Source organism: Theropithecus gelada, chromosome 7a (assembly GCF_003255815.1).
Source record: "Theropithecus gelada isolate Dixy chromosome 7a, Tgel_1.0, whole genome shotgun sequence".
NCBI classification, from domain to species: Eukaryota; Metazoa; Chordata; class Mammalia; order Primates; family Cercopithecidae; genus Theropithecus; species Theropithecus gelada.
In genome coordinates this window covers 9,551,711-9,568,498 of record NC_037674.1, presented here as the reverse complement: position 1 = coordinate 9,568,498, position 16,788 = coordinate 9,551,711, and the positions used below count along the sequence as shown (strand labels likewise).

General features: G+C 39.0%; 1 protein-coding gene across 7 annotated transcripts in view; it reads left to right on the top strand.

Annotated features, from left to right (window-relative positions):
• The window catches only part of SLC12A6 (solute carrier family 12 member 6), a 106,408-nt gene that overhangs the window by 51,580 nt on the left and 38,040 nt on the right, over positions 1 to 16,788 (top strand). For 6 of the 7 annotated variants that reach the window (XM_025389597.1, XM_025389593.1, XM_025389598.1 and 3 more), the window contains one exon: positions 7,616 to 7,660. The exons of the other annotated variant lie outside the window; for it this stretch is intronic. In XM_025389597.1, the coding sequence (XP_025245382.1) occupies positions 7,616 to 7,660 (45 nt within the window). The remainder of the gene's footprint in view (positions 1 to 7,615; positions 7,661 to 16,788) is intronic. 7 annotated transcript variants of the gene reach the window in all.

Here is a 16,788-nt window from a genome sequence, read left to right as displayed (position 1 = left end):
ATGGCAAGGATTTTGTTACTACATTTCTAGTAATTAGAATAGTGTTTCACGTGTAGAAGGTTCTCAAAAAATATTTACTGAATACATAAATGAAAGAGCTGCAGATTTGAAAGTAACATGGGCCAGGCATGATGGCTCATGCCTGTAATCTCAGCACTTTGGGAGGCCGAGGCAGGTGGATCGCAGGGTCAGGAGTTCAAGACCAGCCTGGCCAACATGGTGAAACCCATCTCTCCTAAAAATACAAAAATTAGCTGGGCGTGGTGGCGGGTGCCTGTAATCCCAGGTACTTGAGAGGCTGAGGCAGGAGAATCGCTTGAACCCGGGAGGCAGAGGTTGCGGTGAGCCAAGATGGCGCCCAGCTAGGCAACAGAGCAGGAATCCGTCTCGAAAAAAAAAAGAAAGTAACATGGACGTTATCTTTGAAGACTAGCCTGTGAGCTCTCTTTCCATAAGATATCATCAACCTGCCTACCTCCATCAGCTTCACTACAGTCATTATCATGTCTTTCTGTGGTTTCTTCAGTAAACTTCTCACTGGTTTCCCCATTTCTGTTCTTGGTCTCCCCTACAATCCATTCTCAAACCAGCAGCCTGCATTTTTAAAAATTATGCTGGCCAGGTATGGTGGCTCACACCTGTAATTCTGGGAGTCTGAGGCAGGAGAATCGCTTGAGCCCAGGAGTTTGAGACCAAGACCAGCATGAGCAACATAGGGAGATCCTGTTTCCATAAAAAAATTTAAAAATTAGCTGAGTGTAGTGGCGCATGCCTGTGATCCCAGCTACTAGGAGGCTGAGGCGGGAAGATCACTTGAGCCTGGGAGGTTGAGGCTGTAGTGAGCCATGATTGCATCACTGCACTCCAGCTTGATGTCAGCGCAAGACCCTGTTTAAAAGAAGAAAACAAAAAACCGCTAACCTTTCAATTGTTTTATATCATTTTCAGAGTAAAATTCACACTCCTGACGATAGTGTGCTGCACTACAAGATGTAGTGTGTACCTAATTTGCCCTCTTTTAAAAAAAAAAAAACTTTGTTACTTACTCACTATGCTTTAGCTACATTAATATATTTCCTAAATATATCAAGCTGATTCCCATCTTAGGGTCTTTTCACAGCTCTTCCTCTGCCCTGATCAGTCTTTTCAGGATCCTCATATGTCTGGCTCCTTTTCATGCAAGTCTCACCTTAAGGGTTACCTCCTCAGAAAGGTCCTGACAGTCCACCCAATGAAAAATAGCCTCTCTAATCACCGTTCTTTATTTTCTTTATAACACTATAAGCTGAAATTATCTTGATTATTAATTTTCTCTTCTATTTTTATTTATTTATTTATTTTGAGATGGAGTTTCGCTCTTGTCACCCAGGTTGGAGTGCAATGGTGCAATCTCCAGTCACTACAGCCTCTGCCTCCTAGGTTCAAGTGATTCTCCTGCCTCAGTCTCCCAAGCAGCTGGGATTACAGGCACCCACCACCACGCCTGGCTGATTTTTGTATTTTTAGTAGAGACAGGGTTTCACCATGTTGGCCAGGCTGGTCTCGAACTCCCAACCTCAGGGGATCCGCCTGCCTTGGCCTCCCAAAGTGCTGGGATTACAGGCGTGAGCCACCGTGCCCAGCTATTAATTTTCTTTTCTTATTGATGTTCCCATATCTGCATGACAAAAGGAACTTTTCCTTATTTATGTTCTATCCCTAGCACATAGAAAAATGACGGGGACTGATTAATCACTCAGATATTTAAACAGAAGAATGGTTGAACGAATGAAGTTTTATAGTAGCCATCTGAGGCACTTGGTAAAACTACAGAATCTCAGCCTCCTCCCTTAAAATTGAGTCATTAGGGTTAGTTATGTGACCTAGAAATTTGTAGTTTAACAAATACCCCATGATTGTTTTAAGCAAGCAAATTTTGAAAATACTGATTTAATGGAAATAGTGCTGAGTGAATGAGTGAGTGAGTGAGTGATCATAGCTCATTGCAGCCTTAAACTTCTGGTTTCTAGTATCCTCTCACCTCAGTCTCCTGAGTAGCTGGGACAACAGGCACACGCCACCACACCCAGCTAATTTTATTTCTCTTTAAGAGATGGGGTCTTGCTATGTTGCCCAGACTGGCCTCAAACTCCTGGCCTCAAATAATCCTCCAGCTTCAGCCTCCTGAGTAGCTAGAATTACAGACTTGAAGCACTGTGCCCAGCCGGGGAGTTATCTTTTAGCCTTAGTATATTGATAGGAATTAGTTCAAGGTTTCCCAAAGTGTATATCATAGGACACTAACTATACAAGGTATTTGATACAAAATGAATTCTTTTCCAATGTGTTTAGGAATGCTGAATATTCTATTCTTCTTTTGGAGATTAGCTAGGCAGTCATTAACATTATGAAGGGTATGAGAAATCACACTTTAGAGCAGTCAACTTATCTATTGAATAGATTTGACAAGTCTACTTACAATCCCTGCCCCAAACCATTGCTCACCAAATCCCTATTAATATACTAAGGAATATGTACTTCTGCACTAAGGAATATACACTGTACATGAAGTACAGTATGTGGTTCCATGCTACTATCACAGCTGATTCTGTTACGGTTAACTGTCTACACAAGCCACTACGTAGCAGATGGTGTGGACTGAAGTACACATTTTAGCTTAATGATCTTTAGAGGGTTTTGTTTTTTTTTTTTTTGGCATATGTAGGCTCTATATATCTTTTTTAAACTATATTTTTATTACATTAAAAATTAAAATAAGGATTTTTGTCCTTTATGAGGTAGTGTAGAAACATAAAGAATTGGCAAACTAAGGAAAATAATAAAGTTCTTCAGAAAAACTTGACAGAGGCAGTTTTGCAAGTGAGTACCACCCACCATCATTTCACTCTGTCTCCATTCTCCCAGGTGCATGGCAGGAAACTAAAATCTTCATTCTTTACTATGTACCCAAGATAAGTTAAATATATTGAGCAAGTGCTTATTTGTAAAACTACCATATCATTACTGTTACAAGGAAATATTTTCAGTTCATTTTTCTGATTACATCTACCTGTTGTTAATAGATACCTAGTTTCTATTTTTTATTTGATCTGTCATTTTGACTTATAGAGTATCTCTGGCTTTTTATTATAACTTGGTTGTATTTTGTCCTAAGAGTAGCTTTGTTTATGAAGGCCATCAAAGGATAAAACTAGTGACATTCTTGGCACATAGTTCCTATTAGAGAAAATAATCTCTTTAAAATAAATGTCATTTTGAGTAATCTTTAGGACAACTCCCAGTCTTGGGCAAACTTGGGTGTGCCCTCACCAATGACACAGTCAGGAAAAGTGGTAAATGGGGGAGTTTAGACACAGAACAATTGAAAGGTGCTCAGACATATCTGAGCAGTGTTAGCATGATGACTGCACAATTTGGATTGCAAACCCAGAAACGCCCTTCAGGTTAAATCCACTGAACAATTGTAATTTTTACAGGCAAAACTAGTTTCATTCTAGTGGGTTCATGGGCCTATATACTCCCAGACTGACCTTTGTTTTAGTTCTTTGGTTGTTTTTTTTTTTTTTTTGAGACGGAATCTTGCCCAGCCTTGTTTTAGCTTTTGTATATATTAATAAAAGATTTGCAGGTTCTTGGAGGTTAGTCTTCAGATTACTAAATAAGTATCAAGGATTGCCCATAATTTTTCAATTATAATAAATGAAAAATAAAAATCTAAGTTGAACTTGTAGGGAACCACACAAAAGACTTGTTTCTGGCTGGGCGCAGTGACTCACGCCTGTAATCCCAGCACTTTGGGAGGTTGAGGCAGGTGGATCACGAGGTCAGGAGTTGAAGACCAGTCTGGCCAACATGGTGAAACCCCACCTCTACTAAAAATACAAAAATTAGCCAGGCATGGTGGCGGCCACCTGTAATCCCAGCTGCTCAGGAGGATGAGGCAGAGAATTGCTTGAACCCGGGAGGTGGAGGTTGCAGTGAGCCGAGATTGCGCCACTGCACTCCAGCCTGGTGACAGAGCAAGATTCTGTCTCAAAAACAAATAAATAAGTAAAAAGTAGTACACAAGACTTCATCTCAAAAAAAATAAAAAGACTTGTTTCTACTTTTCTGAAGTATAGGAGGGTGTTCAAAGGAAGACTTCTGGCTTGTCTAAAGAATATACATACATCATATATGCACAGCTCAGAAGGCAAGAAAGTATATTACACAAGAGAGGAGTTAATTTTTTTCTTTTTTTTGAGATGGAGTTTCACTCTTGTTGCCCAGGCTAGAGTGCAGTGGTGTGGTCTTGGCCCACTGCATCCTCTGCCTTCTGGGTTCAAGCCATCCTCCTGTCTCAGCCTCTGGAGTAGCTGAGATTACAGGTGCATGCCACCACGCCCAGCTGATTTTTGTATTTTTAGTAGAGACGGGGTTTCACCATATTGGTCAGGCTGGTCTTGAACTCCTGATCTCAGGTGATCCACGCGCCTTGGCCTCCCAAAGTGCTGGGATTACAGGCATTAGCCGCTGCGCCTGGCCGAGTTAATTCTTTTTAAAGGAAAAGTCATTTATATTTTCCTCTCTAAAACCACACCTAGTCTGCCAGAGTTATCTGAGATGTTTTCCTATTTCTTTTCATAGGCCATATTCCCTGGCAATTTCAAATAACTTGGTTTAGGCTATTATACCTTGTTTTGGAACAAGAAAGTTAGAATTACAGAATATTGAGAAGCAAAACCATAAGTTGTCAAAGCATCAAGACTATACCCTTTTTCTTTGGGCAGTAGTGTGATGTGTCTTAGCCACTGATTAACCCAGGCATTAATTTTTTAGAACTATAAACATTAAAATAGGAGGTTCTCAACTTTTTCTGTTCCTGCACACCTGAGAGATACAAGGTATTCATATTAGTGACTATAGCTGGGAATCAGAATCTTGAAGGAGAAGTGTTGGTATGATTTAAAGAGAAAAATAGATGATGTGATAACCCTTCCCCAGCTTTTCCTCTAGAGTCACTGGAGTAGATTTAGATAATGACCAAGGTTCTTCTAGTTCTAAAATTCTATTATGCTTTCTCTACTCTTCTTTTCATGCAACATACCTACTTACTTCTCCGTAATGATAGGGCCCGATTTTCCCTAAGGGAGAGGGTGACTACGGAACTGTTATTCTTACTTTGTCTTATGTGCAAGAACAACATATATATATATATATATATATATATGGCGGGAGGTTGGGGGAGAGATAAGGTCTTGCTGTCACCCCGGCTGGAGTGCAGTGGTATCATCATAGCTCACTGGGGCCTCTAACTCTTGGGTTCAAGGGAACCTCTTGCCTAAGCCTCCTGAGTAGCTGGGACTACAGGTGCACATGCCACTATGCCTACCTAGCTTTTGAAATGTTTTGTAGAGATGCAGTCTTTCTATGTTGCTCAGGCTGGTTTCACACTCCTGGCCTCATGATCCTCCCGCCTCAGCTCCCCAGAATGCTGGGATTACAGGCAGGGGCCACTGCACCCAGCCCCGATATCCTTTATTTAGATGGGCAGTAAGATAAGTTTAAAGTAAAAACTGGGAATTCACTTGCTGGTATGTTTGGGGAAAATATTCTAGAATAGGAACTTTTCAAATTTCCCTTTTTCAAACCAAATTAAGGAAAAAAATCCCCTGAAAATAAATTTCTAAATGTTCAAATAGTATTTAAAACTTTTATGGTAGAAATCAGGTTTCTACCTTCCTTCCTTAATTAAAGTATATAGTGTATACTCCAGTATACATCAGAAACTGGGATTTGTTGAGTATTCTAATTGTTTCTTTCGATCTGGGAGGCTTAAATTGTTAGATTTAATTAAATGATATATAAAATATATGTAGACTATGGAAGATATTTGAATTTTGTCTAAAGCAATAATGTGATATAAAAATACCTGAGATTTATTGTTAGACAAAATCACAGGTACTTTTATGTAATCTGTTGCATACATCATAACTGTAGAAAATATTAAACTTCAGTTAGAGGTTAGTGAAAATAAAGATGTAACTTTTTTCCCATTGTTCACATAAGCCCTGGTCTACAATTATTTTTGTTACCCCAGGCACATTCAAGGAAGCCAGAATCCTCAGCGTCTGAAGATATTTAGTCACTTAGTCTTTTCTGTTTTTAGCTCTTAGTGCTTTTCAAACCTTTAAAATAAGCAAGTAGTTGACTGTTTTTTTTTTTTTTTTTTTTTTTTTTTTTTTTTGAGGTGGAGTCTCGCTCTGTCGCCCAGGCTGGAGTGCAGTGGCCGGATCTCAGCTCACTGCAAGCTCCGCCTCCTGGGTTCACGCCATTCTCCTGCCTCAGCCTCCAGAGTAGCTGGGACTACAGGCGCCCGCCACCTTGCCCGGCTAGTTTTTTGTATTTTTTAGTAGAGACGGAGTTTCACCGTGTTAGCCAGGATGGTCTCGATCTCCTGACCTCGTGATCCGCCCGTCTCGGCCTCCCAAAGTGCTGGGATTACAGGCTTGAGCCACCGCGCCCAGCCTGTAGTTGACTGTTAAATGATGATTGTCAATATCTCTTGCATTAGGAACTTGGCTTATTGCCACTAACTTTATTTCAGATTACTAAAGAAATTGATATTTATGAAAGCCAATTTAGTCAGTGTATCTTAAAGTCAAACTAGAACATATCTGCTAGTAGTAATAAGTGCTTTATTTATGTCTTTGAGCTGCTATAGCCATAAGTGTTTTTTTTTTTTTTTTTTTTGGTCGTTAAAATGTTCCTTTGTCATTAAAAATATAACTCATGTCACAGCTCTGAGTCATCCTTCTACTTTGTGAAACTATTGCTTGGTCAAATTTGTGTGATTACTATTTTTTTAATTTACTTTGTATTGTGGCAAAGTATATACAATACAGAGTTTACCATTTTAACTGTGTTTAAGTGTACAAGTCAGTGGCATTAATTACATTCACAATGTTGTACACCCATTACCACTGTCTGTTTCCAGAATTCCTCATCACCTCAAACAGAAATGCTGTATTCTTCAAGCAATAACATTCCATACCCTACTCCACCCAGCCCCTAGTATCCTCTAATCTACTTTCCATCTCCGTAAATTTGCCCTTTCTCAACATTTTATATAAATTGAGTCATATATTTATCTTTTTGTGTCTGGTTTGTTTTCCTTAGCATAATGTTTTCAAGGTTCATCCATGTTGTCACATGTGTCAGAATTTCATTCCTTTTTATAGCTGAATAATTTTCCGTTGTATGTATATATTACATTTTGTTGATTCATTCATCTGTAGAAGTATACCTGGTAACCTTTTGGCTACTGTGAATAATTTTGCCATAAACTTGGTGGTAAAGTATCTGTTTGAGTGCCTGTTTTCAATTAGGAAAATAATTAGGAGTGGAAGTATAATTAGGAGTGGAATTGCTGATGGTAATTATATTTAACTTTGTGAGGAATGTGATCATTCTTTACACTAGTTCATTCTATTTTTTATTATCTTCACATTAATATTTCATAAGTTTTTTTAATTTTTTGCTTATTTCCTTGGTTGACTTTTGTTGCTGATTTTAAAGAAATTATTTGTTTTGATCATTCATTTTTTTCTTTTCTTTTCAATTGTTTGTTTTTCAGACCTGAGTCAGAACTCCATCACAGGGGAACACAGCCAACTGTTAGGTATAGTATTACGGTGGGGATTGACTCTATCCAAAGTCACCCTTAACTCGTTTATCCTAACAGACATTACTCCCTTCTCTGATTCTATTTTCTGTCCCCTCCTTTTCTGCTTCCCACCCGCCAACTTTTTTCCTGCGGTTTCTATTCCCAACTTGGTAAGTTTTAGGAAACTACTTCCATAATTGATTACTAAGACTCAGTTAAATTAAAAAGTAATTTTGCATGGTCTATGGTTAAAAAAAATCTAAGAACTAGAATTTTTTAAAGATAATTTGGAAAAGAAGGTATTATAATACCTGATAATATCTCTGACTTTGCAGCTAATTTTCCCTTTTTATTACTTTTCTTGGCTTTTTGATCACCTTTTTAATTATTGAAAGTACTTCATAAACAGCGTGTCCTCAAGCAGTCCTTAGAATTTGGTGTTCCAGTTCCTTATCTATGAAATAAGTTATGGAAATGAATTTACTTCCTCTGGGTATCACTTATTTAAAGTAAGTGTGTAATTTGACAAGAATATCTCTCTTTTTTGAGACAGTGTCTTGCTCTGTCACCAGGCTGGAGTGTAGTGGTGCGATCTCAGCTCACTGCAACCTCCACCTCCCAAGTTCAAGCAGTTCTTCTGCCTCAGCCTCCCAAGTAGCTGGGGTTACAAGCGTGTACCACCACGCCCAGCCAATTTTTGTATTTTTAGTAGAGATGGGGTTTCACCATGTTGGAACCAGGATGGTCTCCATCTCCTGACCTCGTGGTCCGCCTGCCTTGGCCTCCCAAAGTGCTGGGATTACAGGCGTGAGCCACTGCGCCCGGCCTTGACAAGAATTTCACAAGACCTCAGGACTGATAAATTTTCAAAATATAAAAAGAAACATACTCTGATGAGGCATTCAGCTCAAACAAAAGTTATATATATACAAAGAAAGTAAAAGTATCTTCTCCTCTTACCACCTCACTTCCACCTCTTAAAAGTACTTGCTGTTGATAGTTTTTTGGGAATTCTAGAAATTTTTAATTATAAATTTTTATATTATATACGACTATCTTTTCCTTTTTATATCAATGATGTTATAGTAAATGGACTGTTCTATTGTACAGACCACTTCTTTTTACTTAACATTTTACCTTGGACATCTTAGTACATAAAGATCTGCTTCATTCCTTTGTGATGGAAGAGTATTTCATTGTGCACCTGCACTATAATTTCATTCAGCCAGTTTCCTACTCATGAGCTTATGTCCAGGTGTGTTACTGTTGTAAGTTATGTTGCAATGAATATCTTATCCTTATATCCTGCAGTCTTTTTTTTTTTGTGAGACCGAGTCTCGCTCTGTTGCCCAGGCTGGAGTGCAGTGGCACGATCTTGGCTCGCTGCAAGCCCCGCCTCCCAGGTTCACGCCATTCTCCTGCCTCAGCCTCCCGAGTAGCTGGGACTACGGGTGCCCACCACCACACCTGGCTGATTTTTTGTATTATCCTGCAGTCTTAATGCCAGTATATTTGTAGGGTAAATTCCTATCAGTGGAATTCCTTCCTCAAAAGATATATACATTTTTTAAAAGATACACCAGCTTAAACTCTCACAAGTATGGAGTAATGCTTGACTCCCTATAATAATAATAAACAGATATTATTAATCTTAAAATAGTTTATTTAGCTAATAGGTAAAAATAGCATCTCATTTTTTATTTATACTTCAGCATAAGTGCGGTTAAGTAATTTTTGGTATATTATTTAGTATGTTAACACTTTGTGTGTGTGTGTGTGTGTGTGTGTATGCTTTGATTTGAGGCTTATTTTGATCACTGCTGAACTTTTAGCTGTAATATGTGTAAAGCAGCTGTGGAAAAATAAGCTATCGAAAAGTCCAAAGTAGGGAAAGTAAAACCTTCAGAGGATTAGTTGAAGAAACTGGGATACTCCTTTTTTATTCTTTCTACATTAAAGACTTAGAATAGTCCTTGAGTTAATGAGAAGAGTTTATGAGACCATAGTCCTCATTCCTTTAGTGAGTTTATATGCTGAAACAGTACCTGACATCCTAGGCACTCAGTATATATTTGTTGAGTAAATGGTTTGACGTAAAGATACAAATCTGATCACTAAGGTCCTGGCTGTGTGATGTTAGAGGTGGTCTTTTTTTTTTTTTTTTTGAGACAGAGTCTTGATCTGTCGCCCAGGCTAAAGTGTGATGGCACCATCTTGGCTCACTGCAACTTCTGCCTCTCGGATTCAAGCAGTTCTCTGGCCTCAGCCTCCCGAGTAGCTGGGACTATAGGCGCACGTCACCATGCCCGGCTAATTTTCGTATTTTTAGTAGAGACAAGGTTTTACCATGTTGGTCAGGCTGGTCTCAAACTCCTGACCTCAGGTGATCCACCCACTGTGGCCTCTCAAAGTGCTGGGATTACAGGCATGAGCCACCACTCCTGGCTACTTTTTAATACTTTTATATTGGATAGTTTCTATACGTTGCTCAAAATTAGTCTTCTGTATATAAAAATTTTATATTTGGATCAGGAATTATTAAGCTTTCACTGAAAAATTTTGCCAGACTATGAAAAGAACATCTTTCCTCTAAACTATGAAAGTGCTTCTGTCCCTGATACATACATGACAGGCAGAGATGTTTGAGAATAGTTCATTATCATCAGGAAGACATGTACAATGGAGGCAGCTTAGCTAATGAAGTGGACAGTCAAAAGTTGATACAGTTCCAGTATTACTAAGCTGGATTTTGTTCCCAGCTAACCACCTGCAGTAAAGGATACCTGGGGAACTATAGGTAAAAAGAAGTAACTTTGATTGTGAAGGAAGAGTTATCTTAGTCATTATAAGCCAAAAAATTCTAATAGTATTTGCAAAGAGACTACTTCAAACATTCATCTCATTTGGCAGCCTACAGTTGCATTCAAGTTTTGGCCAACCTGAGGATTTATCCAGTCTTCTAGCCAAATTATCAGGTATGTCCATCCTGCCAGCCTGAGTTCTCTCTCCTAGATTCACGGGGTCAGATCTTATTTTCCTTTTTTCTCATGCTCTGAAGAACTATCATCTTCTGTCTTAAGTATCTGTGTTTTAGCTATAGCCTCAAAATCTTTAAAAGTCTGGTTTATTAAAAGATATTCATGAGTTTGCAAAAGAGTGAAAGGTTTTTTTGTTGTATTTTCTAACCATCTCATAAGTTACTCAGAAAAGACATTATAAGCTTGAATGAAAATCTTCCGGCTGGGTGCAGTGGTTCACCATGCCTATAATCCCAGCACTTTTGGGAGGCCAAAGCAAGTGGATCGCAAGGTCAGGAGTTCGAGACCAGCCTGGCCAAGATGGTGAAACCCCGTCTCTACTAAAAATAAAAAAAATTGGCTGGGCATGGTGGTGGGTGCCTGTAATCCCAGCTACTTAGGAGGCTTAGGCAGGAGAATCGCTTGAACCAGGAGGTGGAGGTTGCAGTGAGCCGAGATCGCACCACTGCACTCCAGCCTGGGCGGCAGAGTGAGACTCTGTCTCAAACAAAAAAAAAAGAAAAGAAAAAAGAAAAGAAAATCTTCCCAGCTCTCCCTAAAAACCTTGTTTAGGTTAACTTGGCCTGGTAGGTGAAAAACTGGTTCAGTTGCCTTGCCTGCTTAATTGAATTTGTAATAACATCTTTCAGACCTTTGCTGTTGAATTGGATATATAAAAGCCCTTTCCAGTCCTTCTAAATGTTTTTACTGTCAACAAGGCACAGTTATTTTAATGTATCTACTGTTCCCACGGACTCATCAAGTATCTTGCAAAACTCAAGATCAGGCTGAGGAGATATATGGGAGGGTGAAACTGCTATTGTAATAATGAATCAAGCTGTACACCTGTGATTGGTGAACTTTTCCGTGTGCGTGTGTGTGTGTGTGTGTGTGTGTGTGTGTGTGTGTGTAGCTTTCCACTTAAAAATTTTTTTAGAAAGCTAGCAAGCAAACAAGCCATGGGTCCTGGCATTATTAAAAGTTTTATCAGGCATCCAAGGAAAAATAATTCCAGTCTTCTGCAGTCAGTCTCTCATAAGGAATAGAAAACCAAGTAACCACTACCTCAGTTTTGAGGCTTTTGCAACCTTGATAACCAAAACTTAAGAATGGCAATATGAGATTTAAAAAAAAGTATAGGCCAACCTTACTTAGGAATGTATCTACAATCCTGAACAAAATATTTGCAATCTGAATCAAGCAACGTATTTTTTTAAATTACCCCCATCCTCAAGTTGAGTTTCTGCTAGATATCCATGGTTGGTTTAATGTTGAAAGTTAATTTATGTAATTCATTATATTAACAAATTAAAATAAAAATATCGTATAATAATCTTAATAGATGTTGAAAAAGCATTTGATTTCAAACATACCTGATACGGTTTGGCTGTGTCCCCACCCAAATCTCATCTTGACGTGTAATTCCCATAATCCCCACGTTTTGTGAGAGGTAACTGGATCATGGGGGCGATTTCCTCTATGTTGTTCTTATGATTGTGAGTGAGTCTCACAAGAGCTGATGGTTTTATAAGCATCACACATTTCCCCTCCTTGTACTCATTCTCTCTCCTGCCGCCCTTTGAAGAGGGGCCTTCCACCATGATTATAAGTTTCCCGAGGATTCCCCAGCCATGCTGAACTTTGAGTCAGTTAAACCTCTTTTCTCTCTTTTTTTTTGTTTTCGTTTTTTGTTTTGTTTTTTGAGACAGAGTCTTGCTCTGTCACCCAGACTGGAGTAAAGTGGCATGATCTCGGCGTACTGCAACCGCAGTCTCCCAGGTTCAAGTGATTTTCCTTCCTCAGCCTCCCAAGTAACTGGGATTACAGGCACCCACCACCACACCTGCCTAATTTTTGTATTTTCAGTGGAGATGGGGTTTCCCCATGTTGGCCAGTCTAGTCTCAAACTCTGAGCCTCAAGTGATCCACCTGCCTCATCCTCCCAAAGTGCTGGGATTAGAGGTGTGAGCCACTGTGCTCAGCCAAACCTCTTTTCTTTATAAATTACCCAGTTTCGGGTATCTCTTCATAGCAGCATGAGAAAGGACTAATACAGTAAAAACCCAATATTTAAGTTTATGAATTCATAATGTTAATTTAAAAAACTAGCCAGGCACAATGGTTCATGTCTGTAGTCCCAGCACTCAGGAGGCTGAGGAGGGAGGTAGGAGGATTGCTTGAGACCAGGGGTTCAAGAGGAGACTGGGCAACATTGCAAGAACTCATCTCTACAAAGAAGCAAAAAATAATTAACTAGGCATAGTGGCACACACCTATAGTCCTAGCTACTCTGGAGGCTACAGTAAGCTGTGATGGTGCCACTGCACTCCTCCAGCCTGGGCAACAGAGTGATACCCTGTCTCTAAAACAAAACAAAACAAAACCCACAACTAATTGGTCACCGTTGGAGCATTTAGTGAACCAATTATTCTGAGAACCAGTCAGTAAAGGGAAAGAATTATTTGTCCTGTTTTTAACTGAAGCACTTGGTAATCAAATAGTAGATTAAAGGAAATGTCTCTTTATACAGAGGTATTCCAGCTAATAAATGAAGGAACAGTAATAGAATGAGAATATTACCATTTAGTAACCTCTCATAAATTAATGGAGCTAGGCATTACTCATCAACAATTGCTAATATCTCAAAAGGAAAGACAACCAGATGACAGTGACGTGTACCTCCTGGCAGATCATAAAACCACTGTGAAGCAGTTTTCCTCCCTACCCTCCTAGAAGTACTGAATGTGATTAAGCTTTTAGATTCAACTACCAATTTATAGGAATTACAAAAAAAAAAAAAAAAAAAAAGAACATGTTAAACAGCATCACACGGATGCCATCATCAAAACCCAGACCATCACAAACTCTCCAGGACAAATGACATGGTTTCCTTAACAGATCAATGGCAAGACAAAGTATAAAATCAAAAACATAGCATTTGGGATAACCTTTCAGGTTTTTCAGATTCACATACTCACATAGTACAAACCCAAACCTGTGCCAAGGGAAATTAAGTACACTTACTGCTCTCTTGCCTAGCTCGGACCAGCAAAGGCCATTTGGCAAGATTAGGAAGCTAAAGGAGAAACTTGAGATTTATCTGGGGCCCAAATTATAGTATAAGTGGTAATTGACAAATGCAACATTATGGAAGTAATAACATCACAACAAGAAAGTGTTTATAAATAGTAAGACCTTTGGTTTACCTTTTTTCTGTTTACAAAAAAAAGTATGCCATAAAAAACAGAAATCTGAAATCTTTAGTAGAACCATCCTATCAGTTTTCATTTGAATTATGCAGTGAAACACCAGTAAGTTTCCCAAAAATATCAGCATTATTTAGATAGTAAAATGAGAAAAAAGAAGCATAATAGTGTCTGGGCATGGTGGCTCATGCCTGTAATCCCAGCAGTTGGGGAGGCTGAAGCGGGTGGATCACCTGAGGTCAGGAGCCCAAGACCAGCCTGGCCAACATGGCAAAACTGAAAATGCAAAAAAAATTGGTCTACTAAAAATACAAAAAAATTAGCCAGGCATGGTGGCAGGTGCCTGTAATTCCAGCTACTCAGGAGGCTGAGGTAGGAGAATTGCTTGAACCCGGGAGGCGGAGGTCATAGTGTACTGAGATTGTGCCACTGCACTGCAGCCTGGGTGACAGAGCAAGACCCTGTCTCAAAAAAAAAAAAGAAACATAGTAGTAATCTGATAGGTGATGTAATGCAAACCATTACTGAGGCCAGTCTCAGTGGGGATCCTTCAAAGGACTCATCTTAGGATTCTGAATAATCCTAAAAGAGCCCTGGAATATGGATTTGGTTCTTAGTTCCTGCAGAGTAAAGATTATTTGCTATTCAGAAACTAGAAGTTCCATTCCATCTGGTATTTCCTGGGGTCACAGGAGTGACCTAAAGTTTTGAAGGCTGAACTCTAAAGCAGCATGGTTTGCCACCAGGATATTCAAGCCAAAAATTAATCCATGCCTTTCAATATAACCACTTCTAATTTCATGCCTTTTGGTATAACCACACTTGATGAAAGCTTCATTTCTTCCCTTGGAAAGCCTTGACCGTTCATGACTGTTCCACAAGCCATGATTGACCAGGAACTCTATGGGAGCCTCCCATTGCACAACACTACCACAAGTAGACCATGAGTAGGACGATATTGGAGGCATCATTGGTCTCATAAAATGTAGACAAAAATATCCAGGGATATTCTACCTTTCTAAAAAAGGTAAGCAAGCAAATGGAGGGTGGGCCAGAAACAGCCAGGATCCAGACTGTCTGATGATAATAATAAATCAAATTGTCATAAAAGTTGTGGTGATTTCACCTGAAACTTGAGACTAGAGAGGTCCAAACATAGAGGTGCCAGGGATGCAGCAAGGGGAGCCAGAGCTGCTAGGAAGTGGCTTGGACAGCAGGTAGCAGAATGGAACAGGATTGTCTCATGCCAGATTTTTATAAGAGCATCATTGTTATTGAATAGCAGAGAGGTAGTATGTTGAACTCTTACTCCCATAACCCTCAAGAGAAATGACATGGTCCTGAGACTGGGATACAAAATTCTATTAAATGTTTAAATCAGTAAAGGATGTAGTTAGGAAGAGGAGCAAACTCCTCAGGAATAAAAGACTGTTTAAAGAGAAGGAAAATAAATGGAACTTATAGAAAAGAAAAGATAGATAGATAGATAGATAGATAGATAGATAGATAGATAGATAGATANAAAAGAAAAGATAGATAGATAGATAGATAGATAGATAGATAGATAGATAGATAGATATAAAAAAGTTAAAACAGTAGCTTAGTAATAGGTAAATAGTGTAAACAAAAAAAACTACACCTAGATACGTCTTAATGAAACTGCAGAATATCTAAGAAAAGATCTTGTAAGCAGCCACAAAGGACAGTTCATCAAAGGAACAACAGAATGACAGAAGAATTCTCAATACCAAAACACAAAGCCACAAACACAAGCCAGAAAACAAAAATAAGTATACACAAAAATTTTGTAGAGACAGGGTCTCACAATGTTGCTCATGCTAGTCTCACTCAAACTCCTGCCCTCAAGCAGTCCTCCTGCCGTGGCCTCCCAAAGTACTGAGATTACAGGAGAGAGCCACTGCGCCCAGCCTGGAGACATCTCTGACAGTCACTGCTGGAGGTGCTACTGGCATCTAATGAGTAGAGGCCAGGGATGCTCTTAAACATTCTACAGTGCACAGGACAGTCCTCCACAATAAGTAATTATTTGCTGCAAAATTCCATAGTGCTGAGTTTGAGAAACCTAAAGGAATTCTAAGGAATATACCTCAAGAAAGAATAAAATGATCCTAAAAGACTAGTTGTCTGAAATGTAAGAAAGAGTAGTGAATACATGAACTAGTAAACTTGTACATCAACCCAAATCAGTGTTGTCTCTATAAAACAACTCTAATATCTTATTTATGGAGGGTTTTTTTTTTTTTAAAAAAAGACTACTGGAAACATTGGACACCAATATTAGGTAAGTCAGGAGGAGAAAGTTGGAATTGAAGTATTAGAAAGTCTTTGTGTTGTTCAGGAGGATGTCAAGCAATTGTTTAAACTTATTTAAAAATTTAAGTAAAATATGTAGTAAAATTTCAAGGGTCATTGCTAAAAGAACAGAAATAGAGGATGGAAACTAGAGGGGAAAATGGCATTAGGGAAAAACAAACCAGAAAATCCAAAGAGTGGGAGAGACAGAGACAGAGGATGAGAATGAATCATAGAGAAAGAACAAGTAAAAAGATGTTAGAACCCTGTCTGAATATATTAATCACTAAGGTTGATGGGCTGAACTTGGCAGTTCAAAAGACAGATTGTCAGACTTTAGAAAATCCAACCCAAACAAATAGATGATAAACTGTGTTGTTTAAAATGCCAGGAAATTTGGAGGTAATTTGGTAAGCAAAATAATAATAACTAAACAATAGATGTGTGTTTAAAATTGTTGTGCCAGCCAGGCCCAGTGACTCACGCCTGTAATCCCAGCACTTTGGGAGGCTGAGGCAGGCCAATGGCTTGAGCCCAGGAATACGAAGCAACATGGCAAACCCTCATCTCTACAAAAAAAATCCAAAACTTAGCTATTGATGGTGGC